The sequence below is a fragment of the Panthera pardus genome, unplaced genomic scaffold, assembly GCF_024362965.1.
Source record: "Panthera pardus isolate Hobbes unplaced genomic scaffold, ASM2436296v1 HiC_scaffold_18, whole genome shotgun sequence".
Lineage (NCBI taxonomy): Eukaryota > Metazoa > Chordata > Mammalia > Carnivora > Felidae > Panthera > Panthera pardus.
The window spans coordinates 18,067,960-18,078,862 of record NW_026526743.1 but is presented as its reverse complement, the minus strand read 5'-3'; the positions used below and the strand labels follow the sequence as shown (position 1 = coordinate 18,078,862).

General features: G+C 53.9%; 1 protein-coding gene across 1 annotated transcript; it reads left to right on the top strand.

Annotated features, from left to right (window-relative positions):
- Nucleotides 1-407: 407 nt before the first annotated feature.
- On the top strand, nt 408-9,751 carry HAUS5 (HAUS augmin like complex subunit 5). The gene is made up of 19 exons (XM_019423050.2): nt 408-577; nt 1,345-1,407; nt 1,500-1,532; nt 1,665-1,689; nt 2,300-2,405; nt 2,530-2,689; nt 3,779-3,848; nt 3,950-4,032; nt 4,559-4,616; nt 4,768-4,892; nt 5,095-5,158; nt 5,270-5,400; nt 5,623-5,785; nt 6,002-6,082; nt 6,184-6,329; nt 6,590-6,701; nt 6,779-6,911; nt 8,893-9,025; nt 9,188-9,751. Exons 1-19 carry the CDS (start codon nt 480-482, stop codon nt 9,303-9,305), a joined length of 1,902 nt encoding a protein of 633 aa, XP_019278595.2. The 5' UTR covers nt 408-479; the 3' UTR covers nt 9,306-9,751.
- The last annotated feature ends 1,152 nt before the right edge of the window (nt 9,752-10,903 follow it).

Genomic DNA, 10,903 nt, shown 5'->3' with positions numbered 1-10,903 from the left:
CGGCTCACGAATGTTATGGAATGGTAAAGACGAACGAATACCTGGAAGAATGCGTGCCGGGGAAATATTAGGGTCCTGCTATCGGCCCCCTATCCCTCAGACCGGAAACACTCTGTTTCTGAAATCAAAGAGCCTAAGTTTGGCATCTCCGCACCTGACCTCCAAGGATGAAAGTCCCATTTTGTCAAGAAAATCGAGGGAGGCATTTGGGACCTTTTGCCTCTTGGGGACACTTGGTGGTGAGCGGGAGGAGGCCGAAAGCGAAGAGGCCTCACCGTTTCTCCACCCCCCTTTCGTCTTCACTCGAAGGGACCCATCCAGGAGGAGCCAGACACGCAGGACTGCTCCGCGACGCTGAAGAGCCGCGAGGCCCTCGTCTGCTTGGCAACCGATGGCGTCACTGACGGCGCGCCCGTGACGCCAGAGGCGGGCGCCACACTCGAAGAGGGTGCGGGAAGCGGCCGCCGCGGCGCGCGGACATGGAGTTAGTGCAGGAAGCGCGGGAACTGGGCTGCTGGGCGGCGGAAGAGATGGGGGCGCCCGCGGCAGCCCGGGCCCCGGAGTCAACTCTGCGCAGGTGAGGGACGCTCTGACAGTGAGGACTCCATACCTTAGAGATAGTCTCCGGGGGTGAGAACCCCACCCCTCACTGAAGACGCTCCTTCGTCTTCCCCACCTCTGCCCCAATGAGAATAACCCCCGAGGGCGTCCCCCTTAACCCACCCACACACCCAGTAATATAGCTGGGAAGAGGATCCCGGATTGAGTGAAGACCCCCCCCCCCACTCCCACCCCCCACCCCGTGAGACCACCCAGAGTGGGCGAGGCACCAGTGAGGATCCTCTGAGAGTTAGTAAAGCCCCCAAACTATGTAGAAGTGAGATCTTTGGAGCAAGACTGTCCCTACAGCACCTACCACCCCTACCGTCCCAAGCCAGTGAGGAGACTCCAGGTCAGCAAAGACCACCCCACTGGAGACTGAATCTAGAAGGGTGATGATCCATATCTGGTAATGAGAGAGCAGTTCCTGGCAGTATACTCTCCACTCCCACCTCTGGAAGTGACCAGCGATAGCCCTCTCCCAGAGAAAGGAATCTCCACGCACCCCCTCCACCCCCCTCCCCAGGGAATGAGAATATCCACACCCAGTGAAAAGCCCACAACTCAGTGACCAAGAATTCCCCAGGAAGGAATATCTCACCCCAAAGACTGTGGACACATCCCCATTCCCCCCAGAAGCGACAACTCCCTAGTAAAGACTTTCCCCACCACTGCCACCCTGGGAATAAGGATCCCCCAACCTTTGTGATGCCCCAGGCATACCCTTAAACACTGTCTCCACAGACTGTGTCTAGGCCAGGGGGCCGACATCTGGGCCTATGTCTTGCGGCATGTGCATAGCCAGAGGTGAGCCTGGCTGCATGAGGGAGGCTGTGACAAGGGAGGGGACACAGGCAAACCTCACAGTAACACTTCTTCCTTCTACCTCTCCACTGTAGGAATGTCAAGAAGATCCGAGGAAACTTACTTTGGTAACTGGTTCTAAAAGCTATTCCTTCCTATTTTCCCTACTCCCATCCAGCTGTATTTTCACCCGTAGCCTCACACCTCCTGTCTCCCCCTGGAAGTCCCGTCACCCGCTAACTCTGGCCTCATTTCCTCAGGTATGGCCACCAGGACAGTCCAGAGGTGAGAAGCATGTATTATAAGATTTTCTTCCATCCAAAAAGAGGATTTGTAGATTTCTGCTCTAGGCCCAGCTTCGTGTTGTGTAATGTTGGGGACGCTGGGTTGATCTGCCAGCTCTGATCTCGACACTCAGGGCTTACAGTCCAGGGGACACAGGCATGAGCTGGATGTTGAGGGGACGTGGATATGAGGCATCAAAGCTGATGAGGGGAGATGGGAGAAGGGACTGGTTTAGGAGATACACTGAGGCCAATGGAGGACCTATTGTGTGCAAGAGGCCCAGGTGACATCTGGGGGAGGATTCCAGAAGACCTTGGGACTCCTAGATTTGGCTCTTCGTGGGGAGATGAGAACTAGGGCACAGCTGTAGTGTCATCAGTGCAGAGACAGGAAACAGGTTAAGAGGATAGGTGAGGCAATCCCAGGAGGAAGGAGGAAGACGGATGGTACCCTAGTGTTCTTCTGGGCCTGGAGAATCAGACACAGAAACTGCTTAGGAAAAAACCCCTGCCACCTACCTGTGCAGGTGAGGAGACTGGCGTTCCACAAAGGGCAGCCAGGCCAAGCCCCAGCCAGGCCATGCACCTAACTCTGTACCTGATCCCACCAGGCCCGTCGGAAGTTGGAGCTGGAAGCCACCGTTGCTCGCCTGCGGGCAGAGATCCAGGAGTTAGACCGGAGCCTGGAGCTGATGGAGCGAGAGACCGAGGCTCAGGGTGACCTACGGGGCTGGGAAGATGAGCAGCCTGGAGCTGATGGAGCGAGAGACTGAGGCTCAGGGTGACCTACGGGGCTGAGAAGATGAGCAGCAGTGCTGATGGCCACCCATTTCTCTTACAGACATGGCCATGGAGCAGGCCCTGCAGAGCATTCAAGACACCCAGCGTCGTGGTCTCCTCCTCCGGGCCCAAGCTGGGGCCATGCGAAGACAGCAGCGTGGGCTTCAAGATCCCATGCAGCGGCTACAGAATCAATTGAAGCGTCTGCAGGACATAGAGAGGTAGGCCTCAGGTTCCCAGGGACCAGCGTTCACCAGGCCAGGTGCACAGACATTTTCCTTAGAGACCCTGACCCCTTCTTGGGTTCCACAATTCTGAGCTCCACTCCTTAGGATTTAAAGTCTGTGAGGCCAAGAAATTTTGTCACCTTAGCCACTTACATTTCCAGTGCCTAGAATGGTGCCAGCTGTATACCTAGGGAATGTTCTGGGGAAAGAACAGTAAATAAGGGATAAGTCCCTGCCCTCATGGATCTTATACTCTAATGCAGAAGAGAGAGATGGTAAATTAGGAAGCAAACTCTATAATTGCAGGGAGACATAAATGCTATGATAAAAAGGGTAGTGTGGAGAACGGGAGAGGGAGATGCTACTCTAGGTAGGATGGTCAGAGAAGACCTTTCTGAGAAGGTGACATTTGTGTTGGGGGAGGAATCTCCATGGAGAGGGGCACCAAGAGCAGAGGTGCTGAGCTTGGCATGTGGGAAGAACAGCCAGGAGGCCAGTTCAGCTTAAGTTACACAGGCGAAAGGGAGAGCGTGAGATGAGGTCAGAGACAGGGACAGAGTGCTATGGAAGCATCGGAATTTTACTCTGAGGCTGGGTTCATGCCCTAGCTTGTCCACTTCTCTATGAACTTGGGCAAATGATTTAACTTCTCTGTGCCTCAGTTTGTAAGCGCTGTAGAATGGGGATAATGTTAAACCTACTGTATAGGGTAAGTATGATAATTAATGAGTCAAATCACGCAGGATGCTTAAAAGAGTTTCTGATACCCACTGTTGCTATTCTGAGTGTGGTGGGAAAACACATTGTTTTCAAGGGTTTGGGGCAGAAAGGTGACATGATGTGTCAGGTTTTAGCAGGATCGTTAACTACTAGATAGAAACAGACCACAGGAGCCAAGAGCAGAGGCCAGTGAGGAAGCTAATACAGCCAGGAGATGACAGTGGTCTAATTTTAGAGGTGGCCCCTGAGATCCAGGCTCACTGATCCCTGTGACTAGCCTTGCAGCAGGAGGAGACACAGATATCTGTTCTCCTAGCTCTCTTCTCCCAGGCACCCCCACCCCAACTGTATTTTTCTCTCCAGGAAGGCCACAGTAGATATAACCTTTCGACCCTTATCATCAGCATCCCTGGGACTGGAGCCTGTGGTCCTGGTAAGAGTCCTGGGCCATGGGGAAAGAGGTGGAGAGTCTGGGGTCAGGTGGGTGGGTGGGTCAATCTGGGTTCCTCTCACGCCCCATCCTCTTCTTCCCAGGGTGATGTCCGAACAGCCTGTACCCTCCGGACCCAATTTTTGCAGAACCTCCTAGTTCCTCAGGCCAAGGGAGGCAGCATCCTGTGAGTGTCATCCAGGCCCCACAGACCCTGCCAAGAACCTGGGCTTTGAGGGGGGGAGCCACTTATCTGTTAATTCCTCAGCCACTGAGCCTCTGGACTATGTCAGCTGCAGATCTTGTCCTGAAGGCTCCCAGGCTGGGACAAGGAAGAGACAAATCCATCACAGATAGTGACAACCAGGTGGTTAGGGATGTTGGAGGCGGGGAAGCCTGAGAAACTCCAGGTACCCAAAGGCGACACTACTCAGCTAAGGAGTCAGGGAGGACAGATTCTCTGGTGAGGAGGCTTAGCGAGGGTAAAAGGTTAAGAGAGTATTCTAGACAAATAGCACATGTGAAAGGCCCTAAGTCTAGCTAGTTGGTATAAGCAGGGAACTCAAGTCTAGGAGGCATGGACTCCTGATGGACTTGGTTTCCTCATCCTTAAAATAGGGACAATAGTCCCCACCTTAGGGGTAGTGGTAATCAGTAGAGGGAGTGTCGACATGATCTTGTAATATTCTCTGTCCCCTTCCCTAACCTTGCAGAACCCCTCGAGATGACCACTTTGGAGCTTCCTACCAGCAGTGGCTTAGCTCAGTGGAGGTGAGGGGGGCTTTCAGGAAAGGCCACACCTTCTGCCCCATGAGTGAACCTCAGGGTGCCAGAACCTATCTCTTGATCCCTGCCTCATCACCATGGGTCCTAGCTCACAGCCCTACACCCATCCACCCTACTTTACCCTTCCCCCCACTAGACACTACTGACAAACCATCCTCCGGGCCACATCCTGGCCTCCTTGGAACACCTGGCTGAGGAGCGGGAGGCAGAGATTCGGTCCCTGTGCAGTCCAGATGGGCTCCAAGATACGGAGATAACCAGGTGTGAAGTGGAGTGCTCCTGAGGGTGGGGCAGGGCCAGGGGATGGCTAAGCCAGAAGACTCAGGGCCAGGCACAGTCACCTGCTGATGGGGATGGAGCTGAAACCCAATGATAGATCTGGCAGGTGGGCTGACATTGGCCATCCCTGAGAACTCAGGAAGGGGAGAGGGCTCCTCCCCCAGGAGTTTTATCCCACCTCCAGGTCCCAGGCACCAGACCAGCCAGACTCCAGCCGGGCCCTGCCGTCCATGGTGCATCTCATCCAGGTGACCCCCAGGCATCCTTCCCAGGATTCCATCTCCTTCCCATCCCAAGCCCCAGTTAATCCCCTCACCCCCAGGGATCATACCCACCCTGACTTTATACCCCTGCCCCAGGAGGGCTGGCGGGACGTGGGTATGCTGGTTGCACAGCGGGGCCCCCTGCTGAAGGAGCATCAAATCCTGACCCAGCGCCTCCAAGGCCTGATGGAGGAGGTGGAGAAATGTGCCCTGGAATCCAGCGAGAGGTGAGGAGGCTCTCTCAGCAGAGACTCTAGGCCATCTCTCTCCCAGAAGTCTCAAAATACTGGACTTTTTCTGCCCCTGTGGCTCCCAGCTCTGCCTCCCTGCTCTTCTGGTTTGTGTCCGTGTTTGTGGCTCCTTGTGCATCCTTACAGATCTGATTTCCCTCTTCCACTATGAGTCTTAGTCATCTTCCTCTCCCTTGCTCTCTTCTGCTTGTGCCCCAGGCAGGCATTGGTGCTGGGACTCCGAGGCTGTGGCCTGTGGGCAGAGCTCAAGGCCCTGCGTGCTCAGAGCCAGGAGCTGGAGGAGGTGGCTGGGCGCCGGCAGCTTCTGCTACAGGAACTACAGGCCAAACAGCAACGGATCCTGCACTGGCGCCGGCTGGTGGTGAGAGGCGGGCCTCAGGGGAAGTGGCAGTGCTGCATGGAGGGCCAGAGAGAGGCTGGGAGCCTTAGGATCCAGAACTGGGCCTCTGGTGGTGGGGAGGGGCCCGGGATGAGTCTTCCAAGAGGAAGCAGGACCTGTACAAAGGGGCAGGCAGAGCCAGAAGCTGGGAGGTAGGAAGTAAAAGCAGCCCATCTCAGTGGCCTCATGGTTACCCAGGAGGAGACACAGGAACAGATCCGCCTGCTCATCAAAGGCAACTCAGCCAGCAAGACGCGCCTGTGCCGGAGCCCTGCAGAGGTGAGACGGGAGTTGAGGCAAGGTCTGGGTAGGGCTAGGGCTCCTACAGATGGGGCTGGGTGGCTCCAGGCTGCCCTTCCCATCCCTTTCCTTCCCCACAGGTACTGGCTCTGCTTCAGCGAAAAGTGGTCCCCACATCTGAAGCGGTGGCACCAGAGTCCCAGAAACTGCTTCATTGTCTGGAGGAGGAAGCCCGGCATCTTCCCTACCTTCTGTTGGACACCATGCTTCGGCACAGCCCTGGAGGGTAAGACTGGAGCCACCCCTTATATCCCCTCCCACCGATGACTATCACTCCCTGATTCTACTCCAAAAAAATAATCCCAGGCCCCCAGTGTTCCCAAGCTGCCAGACCTTGCCCTCAAGTCCTCAGTCCTAACTCTGAAATCCTAGTCCCCAGACCCACCTCCAAGTTCCTGGGCCTCCTGAGCCCACCTCTCAGCCCCCGGAACCTCTGGAACCCAAGCCTCCTCCCAGTGCCCCACCCAACCTGGACTTTCCCTCCAGGTTACAGCCCCTGCCCACGGTCCTGCCATCCATCTACCAGCTGCATCCCACGTCCCCAAGGGGCTCCAGCCTCATAGTGCTGAGCCACAGATTGGGGCTGCCTGCAGGGAAGGTGAGTTTCTGTCCCCTAGGATCTGTCTTCCCACTCCTACCCCCTCCCAAAATGACTGTCCTTCCCCCTCCCTCCAGGCTCCAGAACTGCTCCTCCCAAAGGCTGCCTCTCTTCGTCAGGAACTTCTGTTTCTCCAGGACCAGCAGAGTCTCCGGTCCTGGGATCTGCTCCACATGAAGACCAGCCTGCCCCCAGGACCATCCACCCAGGGTAAGGCCTTGCCTTCACAAGTGGCATTCCTGCCCATTCCCAGGGCCATCAGCCTCCAGAAGAAATCACAAACACTCAGTGCTGACACAGTGCCTACTGTGTGCTGAGTCAGCTTTAAGCATGTTCACGGGTTTCATCTGCACAGCAGTCCCATGGGGTTAGCACTGCCATTTGCCCCATTTACAGAGGCAAGAACTAAGACAGGAGGCCTTGGTGGCTGCTTAGGTAGCAGAGCTAGGATTTAAATCCAGGCAGCCTGACATGTGTCTGTACTCCTAACCAGGTGACACTGCCTATCAAATTGCAAAGTTCTCATGTATCACCATCCAATAGGATACTTGAGTAGTTAAAAGCTAGGCTGTGGAGTTAAACTCTTCTTAGCCCTACCTATTCCCTGCTGTGTGATCTCTTTGTGCCTCAGTTTCCTTCTCAGTGGAGTAAGCATAATCATAGCACCTTACAGAGTTGCTGCAAAGACTCAGTCCGGTTACCCAAACAGGGCACTTAACAATGCACAGCATACAGTAAGCGCTATGCGTCTCTGGTGTGGTTACGATCTTTTTGTCTGCACATGTGGAGTCTCTTTCAGTCCTTACCATAAGGGTAGACATTATTAAGACCAATTTACAGATGACAATACTGAAACTCGGAAAAGTTGTTCATCACTAGATTCCCTCAACTAGCACTTGCTGGGTTGCTACTGGCCCCCAGAGCTCAATGGGGAGAGGACGCCCGAGCTGTCCAGCCCCAGGGATCCCAGTGGTAGAAGCGAAGAGCGCAGAATCAAAGGATAAATAGGTGGAAGAGGTGTATTGATGAGAAATGAACCGAGGTGCCATCAGCAAAGCAGGAAGAGGCCATTTTCGGGCCTTTGAGTTTCAGGCTCCCTGCCTCCCCCTCCAGTGACAGGGAGCTGTGTCGGGAGCAGCCTAAGACTGGCACAGCATCATTGCACCTCATGGGCATCTTGGGCTTTAGCATGTCTGTAACAGAGCATAGTTCCCCCTGTTCTGAAAAGCAGTTTTGTTTTTCTTCTGCCTGGTTTCCTTCCCTCAAAAAGTGACCTCACCCTCCTTACTGAGGTCAGCAATCCACGAGTCATCCTAATTCCTCCCAGGACCCTAAGCCGCCCCCCCACCTTCAACCTGTCAACAAGCCTTGTAGGTCCTGCTTCAGAGTACCCCAGTCTGCAGCCTGCCCTGCTAGCCTGTGGCTCAGTTACACCTGACTGCAGAAGTAGCTGAAGAAAGGGCACATGTCATGCCTGAGGTCAGAAGGCAAGGATGGAATGGAGTCGGGGCAGGGCTCTGACCACAATGCTGATCTGTACTTGCTCTGAGATGGGCCTGTTTGGGCCTATGGAGAGGGACTAGACCCAGTCATAGTCTCCAGGGCAACACTGCTGGAGTGAACCTACAGCAGTCCGAGGAGGAAGCCTTGGGGTGGGGAACGCTGGGAAGGGCTTCCAGGGGGAAAGTGGTGCCTCGAATGGGCCCAGAGGGATAGGTGAGGGCTGATAGTAGCAGAGGTCACATAGTGCAAACCCTCAAGTACTGGCCTGAGGAGCTCAGACTTGGGGGTACTGGGGGGCCTTGGAGGGTTCCATGCAGGAGAGGGAAAGGATCAGGTTTATGCCTTAGGAAGATCATTCTGGCTGCCATGTACCAGAGGCATGGACCAGAATGGGAGGCTGAGGCCTGGAGCATAGGAGGGAGGCTGGGGGGTGAGTAGGGAAGGGGGGAAGGGGGAGGAAGCTGAGGGATGGGCCGAGAAGATTGATGGTCTGTCCGGGAGGGAGGAAGGTATCCGGGATGAAGCCTGGGGGATGGTGGGCTTGCCCTTGAGATGAGGAAGTGGGAGGAAGGAGAGGTGTGGGAGAGGTGAGGTCAACACTAGGTGACTGGAGACTTGGTGACCCATTGGCTGTGAGACCCCAGGAGCCAGAGGACTCAGCACTGCTTCCTGGGTTTCTCACCTGCAGAGCTGCTGCAGATCCGGGCAGCTCGGGAAAAGGAGCAGAAAGAGAATCTGGGACAGGCTCTGAAGCAGCTGGAGAACCTGCTGAAACAAGCGCTGGAGCGAATCCCCGAGCTACAGGGGGTTGTTGGGGACTGGTGAGAGGGGGGCACGATGGTGGGGGCAGGGTCCTGAGCTGGGTGGACCGGGCAGGACCTGGGGGTGCAGGCAGGGGAGGAGGTGTTGGGGGGGGGGGGTGTGGAGGCCACTGAGTGTCTAGAGTCCCGGGCCTTCCCTGTGACACTGTCCCCTTTCCCCAGGTGGGAGCAGCCAGGCCAAGCCGCCCTGTCCGGGGAGCTCTGCCAGGGCCTGTCCCTGCCCCAGTGGCGGCTGCGCTGGGTCCAGGCCCAAGGCATCCTGCAACAACTGTGCAGATGAAAAGGGGGCCCAAACAGAACTCAAGAGCTTCGTTTGTTCACCCCATCATTAGACCTTTGGAAGGGAGCATCGCCCAGATATATCAACCCACCGTCTCTACCCACACTTACTGTCCCCCTCACAGGCTGTTCTGTTCCTCTCGATTGCCTTGCACCTGTCCTTTCATCCCATCAAACCCAAGGCAGTGGGCTATCTGGACCCCACCCTAAGTCCCCCTGAAACTCCGCTCATCACTTTCACCCTTAGCAAAACGTCATTGAGCACCTGCCCTAAACACTGAGGATCCAGCACTGAACGAAATGGACAGAAGTCCCAGACTTCAGGAAGCTGTTATTCTAGGACAGGGAAATGGACCCCTGGCAAGTTAAGTGAGCAAAATATCTAGTATGTTGGGAGGTAACTGCTCTGGAGAAAAATAAAGCAAGCTGCAAAGAGGTGCAGCTTTACATAGAAGGCCACACACACTCTGTAAAGGTAATGAGAGGGAAGCATGTGGGTGTCTGAGGAGGGCTTGTGGGGGTCAGGGGTGGGAGGGAGGTTGCAGCTTAGCAACAGTCCTGAGCTCGAACATGCCAGTGTGAAGGTCAAGGAGACAGGGCAGGGGCGGGGGGCGGGGGGTTGTCTTCTAGTTTTTATGTAGTTTCCTTTTTTTACATCTAAATCTCTGAAGTCATTTGGAATTTATCCAAATGGATCCAATTTTGTCATATTTTACGTGTATCCCAATAGCACTTCTTAAAATTCTCAGAGCAGTTGTTGCCTCTGAAGGAGAGGTAGGTAGCAGGGATCAACCAAGGAGGAGACAAGGGAACTTTGTAGAGTTGGAAGTGGATTATATGTTGAAGGTAATAAGGGTAGGTGTCAGAACCCGTCTAGCTATACTTTTTAGGTCTGTGCATTTCACTGTAAATTATTCTTCAATTTATAGAGTAAAACTGCCCACCTATATAAAGTAAAACTTCAGGTGATCTGAGATGCCACCTCTTCATAAGCTAAGTTTCCATGATTAATCAGGCTATATTTGGACTCTCTCCAAGCCTATTGTCTGTCTGACTCTCATATGCCATCCCCACAGTGTTTTGATTATAAAGATTTTGAAATATGTTTTAGTGTCTGAAATGGCTGGTTGCTGTCTTGCTCTAATTTTTCAAGGTTTACCTCTTGCTAATTTTTTTTCCAAAATGAAATAAACTTTATACCCAACTTACCTGGTTCCAGAAAAAATACACAGATGAGGGTTTTATCGGGGTTGCAGGGAGTTTACAAATGAGGGAGATTTGACATCTTTGTGTCTTTAACATGTTTGCTTTACAACGTGCCACCTTAGTGTTCCCCTCCTCTCTTCGTCTTGGCTCTTAGCCAAGATTGAACACGGGGGGGCCCTTGCCCCCCCTCCCTGTTTAATCTTTCTCTGTAGTACGCCTTCTAATATACTTTATGTTCTACTTTATTTATCCTTTATTGTCTTCCAAACAGAATATGAGTTCCATGAAGGTGAAGTTCTCTATAAACTAGAAGTTGGGCAAACTTGCCTAAATATAATTCAAAATCCAGATGCAGTAAGGGGAATTACTGATGAAAACATAAAAACAAGAAAA

What these genes read in the sequence shown, in the direction of transcription:
- HAUS5 (XM_019423050.2), top strand. Translation starts at nt 480, where the DNA reads ATGGAGTTAGTGCAGGAAGCGCGGGAACTGGGCTGCTGGGCGGCGGAA. An exon ending in CCGGAGTCAACTCTGCGCAG is followed by an intron (nt 578 to 1,344) that starts GTGAGGGACGCT and finishes CTGTCTCCACAG; the next exon opens with ACTGTGTCTAGGCCAGGGGG. An exon ending in CGTCTGCAGGACATAGAGAG is followed by an intron (nt 2,690 to 3,778) that starts GTAGGCCTCAGG and finishes TTTTCTCTCCAG; the next exon opens with GAAGGCCACAGTAGATATAA.